Source organism: Chiloscyllium punctatum, chromosome 10 (assembly GCF_047496795.1).
Source record: "Chiloscyllium punctatum isolate Juve2018m chromosome 10, sChiPun1.3, whole genome shotgun sequence".
NCBI classification, from domain to species: domain Eukaryota; kingdom Metazoa; phylum Chordata; class Chondrichthyes; order Orectolobiformes; family Hemiscylliidae; genus Chiloscyllium; species Chiloscyllium punctatum.
This window is the reverse complement of record NC_092748.1, coordinates 116,946,081-116,969,235: the sequence shown is the minus strand read 5'-3', so window position 1 is coordinate 116,969,235 and position 23,155 is coordinate 116,946,081. Positions and strand designations below refer to the sequence as shown.

The following is a 23,155-nucleotide window of genomic DNA, read 5'->3' as shown; positions in this document are numbered from 1 at the left end:
GAGGGTGAGGAACTAACTGGAGAGATCCTTCAAAGTGCTGGAACAGCCAAGATGGGCTGAATGGTATCCTAGAATTCTCAATTAAATATGCACAATGCAGGTTCTGGCAACCGAGTAGAATATACCTCATTAAAAATGCAGGATTAGCACTTGTTCTTATTATTGCACTCGGACTCCTGGCAGAAGTCAGTGCTGACAGTATCGCTTTAAGGCAGTGACCCAGACTCCCTGCTGATCAGTTTTCTTCAGTTAGCTCAGCAGGGTCAACACAGGATTGAGAGGGATGCAGCACATACACGGCAACCACTCCCAGTATCTTGAAGGACAACTCCCTTTCTCAATGCAGTGCACACTGCCCTGGTGAGTTCACTGCCTGTCTTTACTGTCTGCTATGTATTATTCACTAGGCTCTGTGAGTGAGAGTCTGGATCAAAGTGTGTCACTGTGAGAGTGTGTTTCAGAGTATGTGTGTGGGTGCACAAGTGTGAGTGTATGTCTGAGAGAGAGTGTGTGTGTGTGTGTCTGAGAGAGTGTGTGCGTGTGTTTGTGTGTCAGTGTATTTCAGTGTGTCTGAGAGAGTGTGTGCGTGTGTTTGTGTGTCAGTGTATTTCAGTGTGTCTGAGAGTGTGTTTGTGTGTGAGTGTGTTTGCGAGTGAGAGTGTGTGTGTGTCTGAGAGACTGTGTTTGTGTGTCAGTGTGAGGGTGTATTTCAGTGTGTCTGAGAGAGTGTGTGAGTGTGTCTGAGTGTGTTCGCGGAGTGAGGAGTGTGTGTGTCTGAGAGACTGTGTGTGCGAATGTTTGTGTGTCAGTGTATTTCAGTGTGTCTGAGAGAGTGTGTGTGTGTGAGAGTGTGTCTGAGTGTGCGCGCGAGTGTGAGTGTGTGTGTGAGTGGGTATGTGAGTAGGGGGAGTGCCCTGATGTTCACTATCTGTGTCCTTTCTAACAAGTGTTGGTGACACTTTGCAATGAGGTGATGAGGCCTGTTGCCTGTGAACATGTTGAAGTGTGTCCAGGAGAGATCGGCCTGTCCTGATGATGAATTACCAAGAGAGTCCATTGAGAATATCCAGTACAGCGTGTGCATATTGTCCAGGGGTAACGCAGAAGGAGTTAGTGGGGGGGATGTTGTCGATAAGTTAATGACTTGGGCAGAGTACCAAGAGAACAAGCCGCACTGCTGCATCCATCACTACCCAGGGACAGTCACATTGCCGAGCAGCATTGTAAGAGTTAATCCACATCCCCCTCCTTTCCAAAAGGTTCCTGTCCTGGATAGAGAGTCACCGATACAGGCAGCATTACTGCCAGTGAAGAGAAACTGTTACCTCTCACACTCCATTAGAGACATAAAAGCTGCAGGTGATGGAATCCAAAGTGGACAGGCAGGAGGCTGGAAGATTACAGAAAGACAGTTTCTTCACCTCCTGATGCTGCCTGGCTTACTGTGTTCTTCCAGCCTCCTGCCTCTCACACTCCGGAACTTAAAATATGGAATTTTCTTTTAATTCACTCATGGGATTTGGCTATCGCTGACTGGATCAGCATTTATTGCCCCATCCCTAGTTGCCCCTTGAGAAGGTGGGGGTGAGCTGCCTTCTTGAACCGCTGCAGTCCTTGTGCTGTGGGTAGACCCACAATACCCTTAGGGAGGGAATTCCAGGATTCTGACCCAGTGACACTGAAGGAACAGAGATATATTTCCAAATCAGGATGGTGAGGGGCTTAGAGGGGAACTTGCAGGGGGTGGTTTCCCATGGATCTGCTGCTCTTGTCCTTCTAGATGGAAGTGGATGTGGGTTTAGAAGGTGTTGCCTGAGGATATTTGGTGAATTTCAACAGTTCATGTTGTAGATAGTACACACTGCTGCTACTGAGTGTTGGTTTTGGAGAGTTTGGATGTTTGTGGATGTGGTCCCAATCAAGCGGCTGCTTTGTCCTGGATGGTGTTGAGCTTCTTGAGTGTTGTTGGAGCTGCCCCCCATCCAGGGCAAGTGGAGTATTCCATCACACTCCTGAACTTGGCCTTGTAGAGGCTTTGGGGAGTCAGGAGGTGAGTTACTCATCGCAGTGTTCCTCGTTTCCGACCTGCTGTTGTAGCCATTGTGTTTATGTGGTGAGTCCAGTTCAGTTTCTGGTCAGTGGTAACCCCCAGGATGTTGGTAGTGGGGGATTCAGTGATGGTAAAGCCACCGAATGTCAACAGGTGGTGATTAGATTGTCTCTTATTGGTGTTGGTCATAGCCTGGCATTTGTGTGGTGCGAGTGTTACTTGCCACTTGTCAGCCCAACCCTGGATATTGTCCAGATCTTGTTGCATTTGAACATGGACTGCTTCGGTATCTGAGGAATCATTAATGATGCTGCAGATGATGCAATCATCGGTGACCATCCCTATTTCTGACCTTATGATGGAGGGAAGATCATTGATGAAGCAGCTGAAGATGGTTGGGGCCTCGGACACTCCCCTGAGGGACTCCTGCAGAGATGTCCTGGAGCTGAGATGACTGACCCTCCAACAACCACAACCATCTTCCTCTGTGCCAGGTATGACTCTAACCAGCGGAGAGTTTGCCCCCTGATACCCATTGATTCCAGTTTAGCCAGTGCTCCTTGATGCCACACTCGGTCGAATGCAGCCTTGATGTCAAGGACTGTCCCTCTTCCCACTCCTCTGGAATTCAGCTCTTTTGTCCATGTTTGACCCAAGGCTGTAATGGGGTCAGGAGATGAGTGGCCCTGGCAGAACCCAAACTTGGCGTCACTGAGCAAGTTATTGCTGAGCAGTTGCTGCTTGATAACACTGTTACTGACCCCTTCCATCACTTTACTGAGGATCGAGAATAGACTGATGGGGCGGGAATTGGCTGAGTTGGATTTGTCCTGCTTTTCTTGTACAGGATATACCTGGGCAATTTTCCACATTGTCGGGTAGATGCCGGTGTTGTAACTGGACTGGAACAGCTTGGCTCGGGGTGCGGCAAGTTCTGGAGCACACGTCTTCAGTACTAATGCTGGAGTGTTGTCAGGGTCCGTAGCCTTTACAGTATCCAGTGCCTCTAACTGTTTCTTGATATCACGTGGAGTGAATTGAATTGGCTGAAGACTGGTATCTGTGATGCTGGGGACTGCTGGGGGAGGTTGAGATGGATCATCCACTCTGGTTTTGCAGAAGCTGAAGATTACTGCAAAAGCTTCCGCTTTATCTTTTGCCCTGATGCACTGGGCTCTTCTATCATTGAGGATGGGGATGTTTGTAGAGCCTCTTCCTCCAGTGAGTTGTTTAATTGTCCACCCACCATTCACAACTGGATGTGGCAGGACTGCAGAGCTTAGATCTGATCCATTGGTTGAGGGATCACTTAGTTCTGTCTATCATTGGCTGCTTATGCTGTTTGGCAAGTAGTCCTGTTTGGTGGCTTCACCAGGTTGGCACCTCATCTTCAGGTATCCCTGATGCAGCTCCTGGCATGCCCTCCGACACCATCCATTGAACCAGGGGTGATCCCCTAGCTTGATGGTAATGGTGAGTGGGGGGAATGCCGGACCATGAGGTTCCAGATTGTGAACATAGTTCTTTGAAATTTGCATCTCAAGGGCCTGTACTGCACTGTTATGTTCTATGTTCTGTTTTTGTGCCACATCAATGACCCTTCCCTCCATCATAAGGTCAGAAGTGGGATATTCACAATTATTGCACAATATTCGGCACCATTCACAACTCCTCAGATACCGAAGCAGTCCATGTTCAAATGCAACAAGAACTGAACAATATCCAGGCTTGGGCTGACAAGTGGCAAGTAACAATCGCACCACACAAATGCCAGGCTATGACTCATCTTATAAATATAAGAACAGGTGGCACAGTGGCACAGTGGTTAGCACTGTTTGCCTCACAGCGCCAGAGACCCGGGTTTAATTCCCTGCCTCAGGCGACTGACTGTGTGGAGTTTGCACATTCTCCCCGTGTCTGTGTGGGTTTCCTCTGGGTGCTCTGGTTTCCTCCCACAGTCCAAAGATGTGCAGGTCAGGTGAATCGGCCATGCTAAATTGCCTGTAGTGTTAGGTGAAGGGGTAAATGTAGGGGAACGGGTCTGGGTGGGTTGCTCTTCTGAGGATTGTGTGGACTTGTTGGGCTGAAGGGCCTGTTTCCACACTGTAAGTAAATTAAATCTAACAGGTCAGGGGTTAGGAATCCTGCAGCAAATAATTTACTTCCTATCTCCCCAAAGCCTGTCCACCATCTACAAGGTCCAAGTCCGGAGTGTGATGGAATACCTCCCCACTTGCCCTGGATGGGGGCAGCTCCAGAAGCTCCACACCATCCAGGACAAAGCAGCCGCTTGATTGGCACCACATCCACAAACACCCACTCCCTCCCCCACCAACACTCAGTAGCTGCAGTGTGTACCATCAATAAGATGCTCTGCAGAAATTCACCAAAGATCCTCAGACAGCACCTTCCAAACTCACATCCACTTCCATCTAGAAGGACAAGGGCAGCAGATATAGGGAACACCACCCCCTGCAAGTTCCCCTCCGAGCCCCTCACCATCCTGACTTGGAAATATATCACCGTTCCTTCAGTGTCACTGGGTCAGAATCCTGGAATTCCCTCCCTAAGGGCATTGTGGGTCAACCCACAGCACATGGACTACAGTGATTCAAGAAGGCAGTTCACCCCCACCTTCTCAAGGGGAAAGTAAACAAGGGAAATAAATACTGGCCCAGGCAGCAGTGTCAATGCCCCAAGAGTGAATACATTAAGTCATCTCCTGCAGAATTATTAATGTTTTCCCTTCTGGGATGAATTAAAAAAGCTTATAGACCAACTGCAACCCTCCCCCCAGTTGCTTTGTGTAGACTGGCTCTGACACACTTGTCTGCATTACCAGTGTGTTGTCTAGATTAGATTTCCTACAGAGTGGAAACAGGCCCTTCAGCCCAACAAGTCCACACCAACCCTCCAAAGAGTAACACACCCAAACCCATTTCCCTCTAACTAATGCAGTTACACTATGGGCAATTTCCCATGGCCAATTCACCTGACCTGCACATCTTTGGACTGTGGGAGGAAACCGGAGCACCCGGAGGAAACCCACGCAGACACGGGGAGAACGTGCAAACTCCACACAGACAGTCGCCTGAGGCTGGAATTGAACCTGGGACCCTGGTCCTGTGAGGGAACAGTGCTAACCACTGAGCCACCGTGCCGCCTGATTTTTTAATATTCATTCACAGGATGAGGGCTGGGCCAGTATTTATTGCCCATCCCTAATTACCCAGAGGGCAGCAAAGAGTCACCCACATTGCTGTGGGTCTGGAGTCACATGTAGGCCAGACCAGGTAAGAATGGCAGATTCTTTCCTGAAAGGGTATTAGTGACCCAGATGGAATTTTCCGACAATCACCAATGGATTCATGGTCATCGTTAGACTCTCAATTCCAGATTTTCATCAAATCTGAATTCCACCATCTGCCGTGGTGTGATTCATGCCCAGATTCCAGGCACCTTACCTGGATCTCCAGATGATGCCAGAGATAATTCCAGGGTGCTACCATCACCATGTAGAGCAGGTGTTTGTGTGGCTCTGGGAGAAAGGTATTGAGAAGGGAGGGATCCTTTGTAACTGAACCTTGTTAGGCCCCAGCAGGTGGAGAAGGTGGATAAAGGAAGAAACCAGTTCGTCCTTCCTCACTGGGAGTGTATCAATTTGGGATATCCTGCCCAGAATGTTGACCACGGACTGGTGAGAGAGTGCAGCACTGTCAGGGGTACTGAGGCCTCACAGGAACATCACCTGGTCTCTCGGGTACGAAGAGGAGATCCCAAAGCTATGTTGGAATGAAGGCAGGCAGGTCTTCCCCGGTGCCCTCACCAACATCGATCCCTCCACCAGCATCACCGCAGCAGCTCCCTGGCTGTTTACTGCCTCACTGGTCTGTGGGATCTTCCTGTGCACAAGGGGTCGAAGAGTGACTGTGATTGACAAGGTTGTCATTGGCTGTGAAGCTGTTTGGGATCTCTGTCCTGAGGACGTGCAAGGTGCTCTCAAAATGCAGGTTCTGAGAGGGTGCGGAGGGAGATTTACCAGAATGGGATGAGGGATGGGGGAATCCAGCAAATGAGGTGGGAGCTGGAGATGCTGTGCTTCCGGGTGTTCAAAATTATACAACAGTTTTGATTAATGAAGGAGAAACATGATTCCAATGACAGGACAGTAACAGGAACATAAGGCCATTCAGCCCCTCCAGCCTGTTCCACGATTCAATGAGATCATGGCTGATCTGTGGCCTAGATCCATATACCAGCCTTTGGCCCATATCCCCTAATACCTTTGCTTAACAGAAAAAAAAATTACCTCAGATTTAAAATGAACAACTGATCCAGCATCCACTGGTGTTTGTGGACCAGAGTTCCAAACCTCTCCCACCCCTTTGTGTATCAAAGTGCTTCCTAACATCTCGCCAACCGCAGGGACACAGATCTTTGGAGGGAGGCAGCAGAGGGAGAGATGTAGCGTACATTTTAACTTGGCGATGTGGGAGGAGCTGCCTGACGGGACGCGGAAAGGAGATTCAACAGAAACGTTCCAAAGGGGGAGATTGGAGAATTGCTGGAAAGCGAGAAATGTGCGGGGCTGTGGGAACCAGCAGTGGGAGTGAGTGAGTCCTATTGGATAGTACCTTCCATAGAGTCATAGAGATGTACAGCATGAAAAACAGACCCTTCGATCTAACTTGTTCATGCCAACCAGATATCCTAAATTAATCTAGTCCCATTATACCAGCCTCCACCACTTCCTCTGGCAGCTCATTCCATACACGTACCACCCTCTGTATGAAAAGGTTGCCCCTTAGGTCTCTTTTATATCTTTCCCCTCTTTCCCTAAACCTATGCCCTCTAGTTCTGGACTCCCCAACCCCAGGGAAAAGACTTTGTCTATCCTATCCAATCCCCTCATGATTTTGTAAACCTCTATAAGGTCACCCCTCAGCCTCTGACGCTCCAGGGAAAACAGCCCCAGCCTGTTCAGCCTCTCCCTATAGCTCAAACCCTCCAACCCTGGCAACGTCCCTGGAACTCGTTTCTGAACCCTTTCAAGTTTCACAATATCCTCCCTACCGCAGGGAGACCAGAATTGCAAGCAATATTCCAAAAGTGGCCTAACCAACGTCCTGTACAGTTGCCCGAGGGTGGAAGCGTATCTGGGTCCCTGGCACTATGAGGCATTAGTGTAAGGCAGAGTGCTGCCCAATAGAGGATTGAGAAGCCTTTAGAAACCATCGGATCACAGAAAGAGAAATAAAGGGGGAGGAGGTGAAATGCGAGAGTCAGCTAGCTAGTAATAGAAAAGAAGGTTTTGATTAGATTACATTACAGTGTGGAAACAGGCCCTTCGGCCCAACAAGTCCACACCGACCCGCCGAAGCGCAACCCACCCATACCCCTACATTTACCCCTTACCTAACGCTAGGGACAATTTAGCATGGCCAATTCACCTGGCCTGCACATCTTTGGACTGTGGGAGGATGCTCGAATTCTGTTCGGTATCTGAAATGTAAGAGAGAGGCAAGAGTAAACATTTGATGCTGGAAAATGAGGCTGGAGGAAGAGTATTATGGAACAAGGAGGGAGTGCAGCCACCAGGGACATGTGACCTCCTTTAATGCTCCATAATTCAGTGATTAACAATTTGTTGTTTTGGGGAAATGTTCAGCTTTTCATAATCTTGTTTATTTTAGCAGATTGTGCAGTGGTCCAGCAGTGTGTCTCCGTGCCAATGGCCTCACTCAGGCCCAGTGTGCGTAAGTATTCACTCGGGCAGTAACCATGGCAACACGGTGAGGTTCAGCGGTGTGTAAATGGGTGTGGTAGGGGAGAGGGTGGGACAGTGACAGGGCATTGACACCCCATGTCCCCAAACCCCCCACATCCCCAAAACCCCCACATCCCCAAACACCCCACATCCCCAAACCCCCACATACCCAAACACCCCATATCCCCCAACCCCCACATCCCAAACTCCCACATCACCAAACGCCCACATCCCCAAACCCCCCATATCCCCAAACCGCCATATCCCCAAACCCCCCATATTCCCAAACCCCAACATCCCCAAACACCCCACAGCCCCAAACCCCCACATCCCCAAACCCCCACATCCCCAAAACCCCATATCCCCAAACCCCCACATCACCAAATTCCCACATCCCAAACACCCATATCCCAAAGCCCCAATATCCCCAATCCCCCCATATCCCCAATCTCCCCATATCCCCAAACCCCCCACATCCACAAACCCCCCACATCCCCAAACCCCCAAATCCCCAAACCCACAAATCACCAAACCCCACATCACCAAAACTCCATATCCATAAACCCCAACATCCCCAAACTCCCATATTCCCAAACCCCCATATCCCTACACCCCAAAATTCTCAAACCCCCCATATCACCAAACCTCCACGTCCCCAAACCGCAACATTGCCAAACCCCTATATCCCCAAACCCCAACATCTCCAAACCCCAACATCCCCAAACTCCAACATCCCCAAACTCCCACATCCCCAAACTCCCAAATCCCCAAACCGCCCATATCCCCAAACCCCCACATCACCAAACCCCCACATCCCCAAACCCCAACATCCCCAAACACCCACATCCACAAAACCCCACATCACCAAACCCACACATCCCCAAACACCCCACATCCCCAAACACACAAATTCCCAAACACCCACATCCCCAAACCCCACATCCCTAAACCCCCCACTTCCCCAAACCCCCACTTCCCCAAACCCCCACATCCCCAAATACCCCACGTCCCCAAACACCCAAATTCCGAAACACCCACATTCCCAAATCCCCATATCCCTAAACACCAACATCCCCAAACCCCCCACATCCCCAAACCCCCCATATCCCCAAACCCCCACATCACCAAACCTCTACATCCCCAAACACCCCACATCCCCAAACCCCTAAAACCCCAAACCCCAAAATCCCCAAACTCCCACATCCCCAAAACCCAAAATCCCCGAACCCCCCATTTCCCCAAACCCACACATCACCATACCTCTACATCCCCACACCCCCACATCCCCAAACCCCCACATCCCCAAACCCCCCACATCCCAAACCCCCAGATCCCCAAACCCCAACATCCCCAAACTCCCACCTCCCCAAACCTCCACATCCCCAAACACCTCACATCCCCAAACATACAAATTTCAAAACACCCACATTCCCAAACCCCCATATCCCAAAACCCCCACATCCTCAAACCCCCGTTTCCCCGAACACCCCACATCCCCAAACACCAACATCCCCAAACCCCCCCATATCCCCAAACCCCCACATCACCGAACCCCTACATCCCCAAACCCCCACATCCCCAAACCCCAACATCCACAAACTCCAACATCCACAAACTCCCAAATCCCCGAACCCCCCCATATCCCCAAACCCCCACATCATCAAACCCCTACATCCCCAAAACCCCACATCCCCAAACACTCCACATCCCCAAACACCAACATCCCCAAAATCCCCAAATCCCCAAACACCCCACATCCCCAAACACCCACATCCCTAAACACCCCACGTCCCCAAACCCCCACATCTCTAAACACTCCACATCCCCAAACACCAACATCCCCAAAATCCCCACATCCCCAAACACCCCACGTCCCCAAACACCCACATCCCTAAACACCCCACGTCCCCAAACCCCCACATCCCTAAACACTCCACATCCCCAAACACCAACATCCCCAAAATCCCCACATCCCCAAACACCCCACATCCCCAAACACCCACATCCCTAAACACCCATATCCCCAACCCCCCACATCACCATACCCCTACATCCCCAACCCCCCACATCCCCAAACCCCCACATCCCCAAACACCCACATCCCCAAACACTCCACATCCCCAAACACCAACATCCCCAAAATCCCCACATCCCCAAACACCCTACATCCCCAAACACCCACATCCCTAAACACCCCATGTCCCCAAACCCCCACATCCCTAAACACCCAAATTCCGAAACACCCACATTCCCAAACCTCCATATCCCCAAACCCCCACATCCACAAAACCCCACTTCCCCAAACACCCCAAATCCCAAAACACCCAAATTCTGAAACACCCACATTCCCAAACCCCCATATCCCCAACCCCCCACATCCCCAAACCCCCACTTCCCCAAACACGCCAAATCCCAAAACACCCAAATTCCCAAACACCAACATTCCCAAACCCCACATCCCCAAACCCCCACATCCCCAAACACCCCACATCCCCAAACACACAAACTCCGAAACACACACATTCCTAAATCCCAATATCCCTAAACCCCAACATCCCCAAACCCCTACTTCCCCAAACCCCCCACATCCCCAAACCCCCACTTCCCCAAACACGCCAAATCCCAAAACACCCAAATTCCCAAACACCAACATTCCCAAACCCCACATCCCCAAACCCCTACTTCCCCAAACCCCCCACATCCCCAAAACCCAATATACCCAAACCCCCACCTCACCAAACCTCTACATCCCCAAACACCCCACATCCCCAAACCCCTAAATCACCAAACCCCAACATCCCCAAACTCCCACATCCCCAAACCCCCAAATCCCCGAACCCCCCATATCCCCAAACCCACACATCACCATACCCCTCCATCCCCACACCCACACATCACCAAACCCCCACAACCCCAAACACCCCACATCCCCAAGCACACCACATTCCCAAACACCCCAGATCCCCAAACACCCACATCCCAAACCCCCAGATTCCCAAACCCCAACATCCCCAAACCCCCACCTCCCCAAACCTCCACATCCCCAAACACACCACACCCACAAACACACAAATTCCGAAACAGCCAGAATCCCAAACCCCCATATCCCCAAACACCAACATCCCCAATCCCCCCAAATCCCCAAACCCCCACATCACCGAACCCCTACATCCCCAAACCCCCACATCCCCAAACCCCTACATCCCCAAACCCCAACATCCACAAACTCCAACATCCACAAACTCCCAAATCCCCGAACCCCCCCATATCCCCAAACCCCCACATCATCAAACCCCTACAACCCCAAAACCCCACATCCCCAAACACCCACATTCCCAAACATACACATCCCCAAACACCCCACATTCCCAAACACTAACATCCCCAAACCCCCACACCCCAAACACCCACAACACCAAACCTCCACATCCCCAAACACCCCACATCCCTAAACACTCCACATCCCCAAACACCAACATCCCCAAAATCCCCACATCCCCAAACACCCCACATCCCCAAACACCCACATCCCTAAATCCCCCACTTCCCCAAACCCCACATCCCCAAACCCCCACATCCCCAAACACACAAACTCCAAAACACCCATATTCCCAAATCCCCATATCCCCAAAACCCAGTATACCCAAACCCCCACATCACCAAACCCCTATATCCCCAAACCCCCACATCGCCAAACCCCTATATCCCCAAACCCCCATATCCCCAAACCCCCACATCACCATACCCCTACATCCCCAAACGCCTACATCCCCAAACCCCCACTTCCCCAAACACCCACATCCCCAAACACTCCACATCAACAAACAGCAACATCCCCAAAATCCCCACATCCCCAAACACCCCACATCCCCAAACACCCACATCCCTAAACACCCCACGTCCCCAAACCCCCACATCCCTAAACACCCAAATTCCGAAACACCCACATTCCCAAACCCCCATATCCCCAACCCCCCACATCCCCAAACCCCCACTTCCCCAAACACCCCAAATCCCAAAACACCCAAATTCCCAAACACCAACATTCCCAAACCCCACATCCCCAAACCCCCACATCCCCAAACACCCCACATCCCCAAACACACAAACTCCAAAACACGCACATTCCCAAATCCCAATTTCCCTAAACCCCAACATCCCCAAACCCCTACTTCCCCAAACCCCCCACATCCCCAAAATCCAATATACCCAAACCCCCACATCACCAAACCCCTATATCCCCAAACCCCAACATTCCCAAATTCCCACATCCCCAAACCCCCAAATCTCCGCACCCCCATATCCCCAAACCCCCACATCACCATACCCCTACATCCCCAACCCCCCACATTCCCAAACCCTCACATCCCCAAACACCCACATCCCCAAACACTCCACATCCCCAAACACCAAAATCCCCAAAATCCCCACATCCCCAAACACCCCACATCCCCAAACACCCACATCCCTAAACACCCCACGTCCCCAAACCCCCACATCCCTAAACACTCCACATCCCCAAACACCAACATCCCCAAAATCCCCACATCCCCAAACACCCCACATCCCCAAACACCCACATCCCTAAGCACCCCACGTCCCCAAACCCCCACATCCCTAAACACTCCACATCCCCAAACACCAACATCCCCAAAGTCCCCACATCCCCAAACACCCCACATCCCCAAACACCCACATCCCTAAACACCCCATATCCCCAACCCCCCACATCACCATACCCCTACATCCCCAACACCACACATCCCCAAACACCCACATCCCCAAACACTCCACATCCCCAAACACCAACATCCTCAAAATCCCCACATCCCCAAACACCCCACGTCCCCAAACCCCCACATCCCTAAACACCCAAATTCCGAAATACCCACATTCCCAAACCTCCATATCCCCAAACCCCCACATCCACAAACCCCCACTTCCCAAAACACCCCAAATCCCAAAACACCCACATTCCGAAACACCCACATTCCCAAACCCCCATATCCCCAACCCCCCACATCCCCAAACCCCCACTTCCCCAAACACACCAAATCCCAAAACACCCAACATCCCAAACACCAACATTCCTAAACCCCACATCCCCAAACCCCCACATCCCCAAACACCTCACATCCCCAAACACCCACATCCCTAAACACCCCATATCCCCAACCCCCCACATCACCATACCCCTACATCCCCAACCCCCCACATTCCCAAACACCCACATCCCCAAACACTCCACATCCCCAAACACCAACATCCCCAAACACCAACATCCCCAAACACCAACATCCCCAAAATACCCACATTCCCCAAACACCCCACATCCCCAAACATCCACATCCCTAAACACCCCACGTCCCCAAACCCCCACATCCCTAAACACCCAAATTCCGAAACACCCACATTCCCAAACCTCCATATCCCCAAACCCCCACTTCCCCAAAGACGCCAAATCCCAAAACACCCAAATTCCCAAACACCAACATTCCCAAACCCCACATCCCCAAACCCCCACATCCCCAAACACCCCACATCCCCAAACACACAAACTCCAAAACACACACATTCCCAAATCCCAATATCCCTAAACCCCAACATCCCCAAACCCCTACTTCCCCAAACCCCCCACATCCCCAAAACCCAATATACCCAAACCCCCACATCACCAAACCCCTACATCCCCAAACCCACACATTGCCAAACCCCTATATCCCCAAACCCCAACATCCCCAAACTCCCACATCCCCAAACCCCCAAATCCCCGAACCCCCCATATCCCCAAACCCCCACATCACCATACCCCTACATCCCCAACCCCCGACATTCCCAAACCCTCACATCCCCAAACACCCACATCCCCAAACACCAACATCCCCAAAATCCCCACATCCCCAAACACCCCACATCCCCAAACACCCACATCCCTAAACACCCCACGTCCCCAAACCCCCACATCCCTAAACACCCAAATTCCAAAACACCCACATTCCCAAACTCCCATATTCCCAAACCCCCACATCCCCAAACCCTCACTTCCCCAAACACCCCAAATCCCAAAACACCCAAATTCCCAAACACCAACATTCCCAAACTCCACATCCCCAAACCCCACATCCCCAAACCCCCCACATCCCCAAACCCCCACACCCCAAACCCCCACATCCCTAAACACTCCACATCCCCAAACACCAACATCCCCAAAATCCCCACATCCCCAAACACCCCACATCCCCAAACACCCACATCCCTAAATCCCCCACTTCCCCAAACCCCACATCCCCAAACCCCCACATCCCCAAACACACAAACTCCAAAACACCCATATTCCCAAATCCCCATATCCCCAAAACCCAGTATACCCAAACCCCCACATCACCAAACCCCTATATCCCCAAACCCCCACATCGCCAAACCCCTATATCCCCAAACCCCCATATCCCCAAACCCCCACATCACCATACCCCTACATCCCCAAACGCCTACATCCCCAAACCCCCACTTCCCCAAACACCCACATCCCCAAACACTCCACATCAACAAACAGCAACATCCCCAAAATCCCCACATCCCCAAACACCCCACATCCCCAAACACCCACATCCCTAAACACCCCACGTCCCCAAACCCCCACATCCCTAAACACCCAAATTCCGAAACACCCACATTCCCAAACCCCCATATCCCCAACCCCCCACATCCCCAAACCCCCACTTCCCCAAACACCCCAAATCCCAAAACACCCAAATTCCCAAACACCAACATTCCCAAACCCCACATCCCCAAACCCCCACATCCCCAAACACCCCACATCCCCAAACACACAAACTCCAAAACACGCACATTCCCAAATCCCAATTTCCCTAAACCCCAACATCCCCAAACCCCTACTTCCCCAAACCCCCCACACCCCCAAAATCCAATATACCCAAACCCCCACATCATCAAACCCCTATATCCCCAAACCCCAACATTCCCAAATTCCCACATCCCCAAACCCCCAAATCTCCGCACCCCCATATCCCCAAACCCCCACATCACCATACCCCTACATCCCCAACCCCCCACATTCCCAAACCCTCACATCCCCAAACACCCACATCCCCAAACACTCCACATCCCCAAACACCAAAATCCCCAAAATCCCCACATCCCCAAACACCCCACATCCCCAAACACCCACATCCCTAAACACCCCACGTCCCCAAACCCCCACATCCCTAAACACTCCACATCCCCAAACACCAACATCCCCAAAATCCCCACATCCCCAAACACCCCACATCCCCAAACACCCACATCCCTAAGCACCCCACGTCCCCAAACCCCCACATCCCTAAACACTCCACATCCCCAAACACCAACATCCCCAAAGTCCCCACATCCCCAAACACCCCACATCCCCAAACACCCACATCCCTAAACACCCCATATCCCCAACCCCCCACATCACCATACCCCTACATCCCCAACACCACACATCCCCAAACACCCACATCCCCAAACACTCCACATCCCCAAACACCAACATCCTCAAAATCCCCACATCCCCAAACACCCCACGTCCCCAAACCCCCACATCCCTAAACACCCAAATTCCGAAATACCCACATTCCCAAACCTCCATATCCCCAAACCCCCACATCCACAAACCCCCACTTCCCAAAACACCCCAAATCCCAAAACACCCACATTCCGAAACACCCACATTCCCAAACCCCCATATCCCCAACCCCCCACATCCCCAAACCCCCACTTCCCCAAACACACCAAATCCCAAAACACCCAACATCCCAAACACCAACATTCCTAAACCCCACATCCCCAAACCCCCACATCCCCAAACCCCCACATCCCCAAACACCTCACATCCCCAAACACCCACATCCCTAAACACCCCATATCCCCAACCCCCCACATCACCATACCCCTACATCCCCAACCCCCCACATTCCCAAACACCCACATCCCCAAACACTCCACATCCCCAAACACCAACATCCCCAAACACCAACATCCCCAAAATACCCACATTCCCCAAACACCCCACATCCCCAAACATCCACATCCCTAAACACCCCACGTCCCCAAACCCCCACATCCCTAAACACCCAAATTCCGAAACACCCACATTCCCAAACCTCCATATCCCCAAACCCCCACTTCCCCAAAGACGCCAAATCCCAAAACACCCAAATTCCCAAACACCAACATTCCCAAACCCCACATCCCCAAACCCCCACATCCCCAAACACCCCACATCCCCAAACACACAAACTCCAAAACACACACATTCCCAAATCCCAATATCCCTAAACCCCAACATCCCCAAACCCCTACTTCCCCAAACCCCCCACATCCCCAAAACCCAATATACCCAAACCCCCACATCACCAAACCCCTACATCCCCAAACCCACACATTGCCAAACCCCTATATCCCCAAACCCCAACATCCCCAAACTCCCACATCCCCAAACCCCCAAATCCCCGAACCCCCCATATCCCCAAACCCCCACATCACCATACCCCTACATCCCCAACCCCCGACATTCCCAAACCCTCACATCCCCAAACACCCACATCCCCAAACACCAACATCCCCAAAATCCCCACATCCCCAAACACCCCACATCCCCAAACACCCACATCCCTAAACACCCCACGTCCCCAAACCCCCACATCCCTAAACACCCAAATTCCAAAACACCCACATTCCCAAACTCCCATATTCCCAAACCCCCACATCCCCAAACCCTCACTTCCCCAAACACCCCAAATCCCAAAACACCCAAATTCCCAAACACCAACATTCCCAAACTCCACATCCCCAAACCCCACATCCCCAAACCCCCCACATCCCCAAACCCCCACACCCCAAACCCCCACATCCCCAAATCCCCACATCCCCAAATCCCCACATCCCCAAACTCCCCAATCACCAAGCCCCCACATCTCCAAATCCCCATATCCCCAAACACCACACATCCCCCAAACCTCAAATCCCCAAACTCCCATATCCACAAACCCCCACATCCCCAAACACACATATCCCCAAACACCCATATCCTCAAACCCCCCACATCCCCAAACCCCCCACATCCCCAAACACCCCACATCCCCAAACACCCACATCCCTAAACACCCCACGTCCCCAAACCTCCACATCCTTAAACACCCAAATTCCGAAACACCCACATTCGCAAACCCCCATATCCCCAAACCCCCACTTCTCCAAACCCCCACTTCCCCAAACACCCCAAATCCCAAAACACCCAAATTCCCAAACACCAACATTCCCAAACCCCACATCCCCAAACCTCGACATCCCCAAATACCCCACATCCCCAAACACACATACTCCAAAACACCCACATTCCCAAATCCCTATATCCCTAAACCCCAACATCCCCAAACCCCCACTTCCCCAAACCCCCCACTACCCAAAACCCAATATACCCCAACCCCCACATCACCAAACCCCTACATCCCCAACACCAACATTCCCAAACCCCCCACATCCCCAAACACTCCACATCCCCAAAACCCCACATCACCAAACCCCTACATCCCCAAACCCCCACATCCCCAGACCGCCACATCCCCAAACCCCCACATCCCCAAACATCCCACATCTCCAACACCCACATTCCCAAACATCCCACATCCCCAAACATCCCACATCCCCAAACACCCCACATCCCCAAACACCCACATCCCCAAACCCCAACATCCCCAAACCCCCACATCCACAAACCCCCACTTCCCCAAACCCACACATTCCCAAACACCCCACATCCCCAAACACACAAATTCCCAAACACCCACTTCCCCAAACCCCCACATCCCCAAATACCCAACGCCCCCAAACACCTAAATTCCGAAACACCCAAATTCCCAAATCCCCATATCACTATACCCCAACATCCCCAAACCCCCACATCCCCAAACCCCCCACATCCCCAAACCCCCCATTTCCCCAAACCCCGACCTCACCAAACCTCTACATCCCCAAACACCCCACATCCCCAAACCCCTAAATCCCCAAACCCCAACATCCCCAAACTCCCATATCCGCAAACCCCCAAATCCCCGAACCCCCCATATCCACAAACCCACACATCACCATACCACTACATCCCCACACCTCCACATCACCAAACCCCCACATCCCCAAGCACACCACATTCCCAAACCCCAACAACCCCAAACCCCCACTGCCCCAAACCTCCACATCCCCAAACACCCCACACCCGCAAACACATAAATTTTGAAACACCCACATTCCCAAACTCCCATATCCCAAAACCCCCACATCCCCAAACCCCCATTTCCCCGAACACCCACACATCCCCAAACACCCCACATCCCCAAACACCCAAATTCCGAAACACCCACATTCCCAAACCCCCATATCCCCAAAGCCCCACATCCTCAAACCCCCCATATCCCCAACTCCCACATCCCCAAACTCCCTCATCCCCAAACCCCCACATCCCCAACCCCCCACATCCCCAAACACTCAAATTCCCAAACACCACATCCCCAAACTCCAACATCCCCAAACCCCCCACATCCACAAACCCCCACATCCCCAAACCCCCCATATCCCCAAACCCCCACATCCCCAAACACCCACATCCTCAAACACACCACATCCCCAAACACGAACATCCCCAAACCCCCCATATCCCCAAACACCCATATGACCGAACCCCTACATCCCCAAACCCCCACATCCCCAAACCCCTACATCCCCAAACCCCAACATCCACAAACTCCAACATCCACAAACTCCCAAATCCCCGAACCCCCCCATATCCCCAAACCCCCACATCATCAAACACACACATCCCCAAACACCCCACATTCCCAAACACCAACATCCCCAAACCCCCACACCCCAAACACCCACAACCCCAAATCCCCATATCCCTAAACCCCAACATCCCCAAACCCCCACATCCCCAAACCCCCCACATCCCCAAACCCCCTATATCCCCAAACCCCCACCTCACAAAACCACAACATCCCCAAACCCCCACATCCCCAAACCTCTATATCCCCGAACCACAACATCCCCAAACTCCCACATCCCCAAACCCCCAAATCCCTGAACCGCCCATATCCCCAAACCCCCACATCACCATACCCCCAAATTCACTAACCCCTACATCCCCAAATACCCCACATGCCCAAACACCAACATCCCCTAACCCCTCACATCCCCAAACACCCCACATCCCCAAACACCAACATCCCCAAACCCCTCATCCCCAAACACCCCACATCCCCAAACACCCACATCCCAAACCACCACATCTCCAAACCCCAACATCCCCAAACCCCCACATCCCCAAACACCCCACATCCCCAAACACCCAAATTCCGAAACACCCACATTCCCAAACCCCCATATCCACAAACCCCACTTCCCCAAACACCCCACACACAAATTCCCAAACACCCACATACCCAAACCCCACATCCCTAAATCCCCCACTTCCCCAAACCCCACATCCCCCAACCCCCACATCCCCAAACACACAAACTCCAAAACACCCACTTTCCCAAATCCCCATATCCATAAAACCCAATATACCCAAACCCCCACATCACCAAACCCCTACATCCCCAAACCTCCACATCCCCAAACACCCCACATCCCCAAACACCCAAATTCCGAAATACCCACATTCCCAAACCCCCATATCCACAAACCCCACTTCCCCAAACACCCCACACACAAATTCCCAAACACCCACATACCCAAACCCCACATCCCTAAATCCCCCACTTCCCCAAACCCCACATCCCCCAACCCCCACATCCCCAAACACACAAACTCCAAAACACCCACTTTCCCAAATCCCCATATCCCCAAAACCCAATATACCCAAACCCCCACATCACCAAACCCCTACATCCCCAAACCCCCACATCGCCAAACCCCTATATCCCCAAACCCCCATATCCCCAAACCCCCACATCACCATACCCCTACATCCCCAACCCCCTACATCCCCAAACCCCCACTTCCCCAAACACCCACATTCCCAAACCCCACATCCCCAAACCTCGACATCCCCAAATACCCCACATCCCCAAACACACATACTCCAAAACACCCACATTCCCAAATCCCTATATCCCTAAACCCCAACATCCCCAAACCCCCACTTCCCCAAACCCCCCACTACCCAAAACCCAATATACCCCAACCCCCACATCACCAAACCCCTACATCCCCAACACCAACATTCCCAAACCCCCCACATCCCCAAACACTCCACATCCCCAAAACCCCACATCACCAAACCCCTACATCCCCAAACCCCCACATCCCCAGACCGCCACATCCCCAAACCCCCACATCCCCAAACATCCCACATCCCCAAACATCCCACATCTCCAACACCCACATTCCCAAACATCCCACATCCCCAAACATCCCACATCCCCAAACACCCCACATCCCCAAACACCCACATCCCCAAACCCCAACATCCCCAAACCCCCACATCCACAAACCCCCACTTCCCCAAACCCACACATTCCCAAACACCCCACATCCCCAAACACACAAATTCCCAAACACCCACTTCCCCAAACCCCCACATCCCCAAATACCCAACGCCCCCAAACACCTAAATTCCGAAACACCCAAATTCCCAAATCCCCATATCACTATACCCCAACATCCCCAAACCCCCACATCCCCAAACCCCCCACATCCCCAAACCCCCCATTTCCCCAAACCCCGACCTCACCAAACCTCTACATCCCCAAACACCCCACATCCCCAAACCCCTAAATCCCCAAACCCCAACATCCCCAAACTCCCATATCCGCAAACCCCCAAATCCCCGAACCCCCCATATCCACAAACCCACACATCACCATACCACTACATCCCCACACCTCCACATCACCAAACCCCCACATCCCCAAGCACACCACATTCCCAAACCCCAACAACCCCAAACCCCCACTGCCCCAAACCTCCACATCCCCAAACACCCCACACCCGCAAACACATAAATTTTGAAACACCCACATTCCCAAACTCCCATATCCCAAAACCCCCACATCCCCAAACCCCCATTTCCCCGAACACCCACACATCCCCAAACACCCCACATCCCCAAACACCCAAATTCCGAAACACCCACATTCCCAAACCCCCATATCCCCAAAGCCCCACATCCTCAAACCCCCCATATCCCCAACTCCCACATCCCCAAACTCCCTCATCCCCAAACCCCCACATCCCCAACCCCCCACATCCCCAAACACTCAAATTCCCAAACACCACATCCCCAAACTCCAACATCCCCAAACCCCCCACATCCACAAACCCCCACATCCCCAAACCCCCCATATCCCCAAACCCCCACATCCCCAAACACCCACATCCTCAAACACACCACATCCCCAAACACGAACATCCCCAAACCCCCCATATCCCCAAACACCCATATGACCGAACCCCTACATCCCCAAACCCCCACATCCCCAAACCCCTACATCCCCAAACCCCAACATCCACAAACTCCAACATCCACAAACTCCCAAATCCCCGAACCCCCCCATATCCCCAAACCCCCACATCATCAAACACACACATCCCCAAACACCCCACATTCCCAAACACCAACATCCCCAAACCCCCACACCCCAAACACCCACAACCCCAAATCCCCATATCCCTAAACCCCAACATCCCCAAACCCCCACATCCCCAAACCCCCCACATCCCCAAACCCCCTATATCCCCAAACCCCCACCTCACAAAACCACAACATCCCCAAACCCCCACATCCCCAAACCTCTATATCCCCGAACCACAACATCCCCAAACTCCCACATCCCCAAACCCCCAAATCCCTGAACCGCCCATATCCCCAAACCCCCACATCACCATACCCCCAAATTCACTAACCCCTACATCCCCAAATACCCCACATGCCCAAACACCAACATCCCCTAACCCCTCACATCCCCAAACACCCCACATCCCCAAACACCAACATCCCCAAACCCCTCATCCCCAAACACCCCACATCCCCAAACACCCACATCCCAAACCACCACATCTCCAAACCCCAACATCCCCAAACCCCCACATCCCCAAACACCCCACATCCCCAAACACCCAAATTCCGAAACACCCACATTCCCAAACCCCCATATCCACAAACCCCACTTCCCCAAACACCCCACACACAAATTCCCAAACACCCACATACCCAAACCCCACATCCCTAAATCCCCCACTTCCCCAAACCCCACATCCCCCAACCCCCACATCCCCAAACACACAAACTCCAAAACACCCACTTTCCCAAATCCCCATATCCATAAAACCCAATATACCCAAACCCCCACATCACCAAACCCCTACATCCCCAAACCTCCACATCCCCAAACACCCCACATCCCCAAACACCCAAATTCCGAAATACCCACATTCCCAAACCCCCATATCCACAAACCCCACTTCCCCAAACACCCCACACACAAATTCCCAAACACCCACATACCCAAACCCCACATCCCTAAATCCCCCACTTCCCCAAACCCCACATCCCCCAACCCCCACATCCCCAAACACACAAACTCCAAAACACCCACTTTCCCAAATCCCCATATCCCCAAAACCCAATATACCCAAACCCCCACATCACCAAACCCCTACATCCCCAAACCCCCACATCGCCAAACCCCTATATCCCCAAACCCCCATATCCCCAAACCCCCACATCACCATACCCCTACATCCCCAACCCCCTACATCCCCAAACCCCCACTTCCCCAAACACCCACATTCCCAAACACTCCACATCAACAAACACCAACATCCCCAAAATCCCCACATCCCCAAACACCCCACATCCCCAAACACCCACATCCCTAAACACCCCACGTCCCCAAACCCCCACATCCCTAAACACCCAAATTCCGAAACACCCACATTCCCAAACCCCCATATCCCCAACCCCCCACATCCCCAAACCCCAACTTCCCCAAACACCCCAAATCCCAAAACACCCAAATTCCCAAACACCAACATTCCCAAACCCCACATCCCCAAACCCCCACATCCCCAAATACCCCACATCCCCAAACACACAAACTCCAAAACACACACATTCCCAAATCCCAATATCCCTAAACCCCAACATCCCCAAACCCCTACTTCCCCAAACCCCCCACATCCCCAAAACCCAATATACCCAAACCCCCACATCACCAAACCCCTACATCCCCAAACCCACACATCGCCAAGCCCCTATATCCCCAAACCCCAACATCCCCAAACTTCCACATCTC

At 52.3% G+C, this 23,155-nt stretch overlaps 1 protein-coding gene across 1 annotated transcript in view; it reads left to right on the top strand.

Moving 5' to 3' along the window:
• The first annotated feature begins 264 nt into the window (after positions 1 to 264).
• Positions 265 to 23,155, top strand: part of LOC140482483 (1-phosphatidylinositol 4,5-bisphosphate phosphodiesterase delta-4-like) — a 157,283-nt gene continuing 134,392 nt past the window's right edge. Inside the window, exons 1-2 of the mRNA XM_072580015.1 lie at positions 265 to 360; positions 7,747 to 7,806. Of these exons, the coding sequence (XP_072436116.1) occupies positions 7,782 to 7,806 (25 nt within the window). The 5' untranslated portion in view covers positions 265 to 360; positions 7,747 to 7,781. The remainder of the gene's footprint in view (positions 361 to 7,746; positions 7,807 to 23,155) is intronic.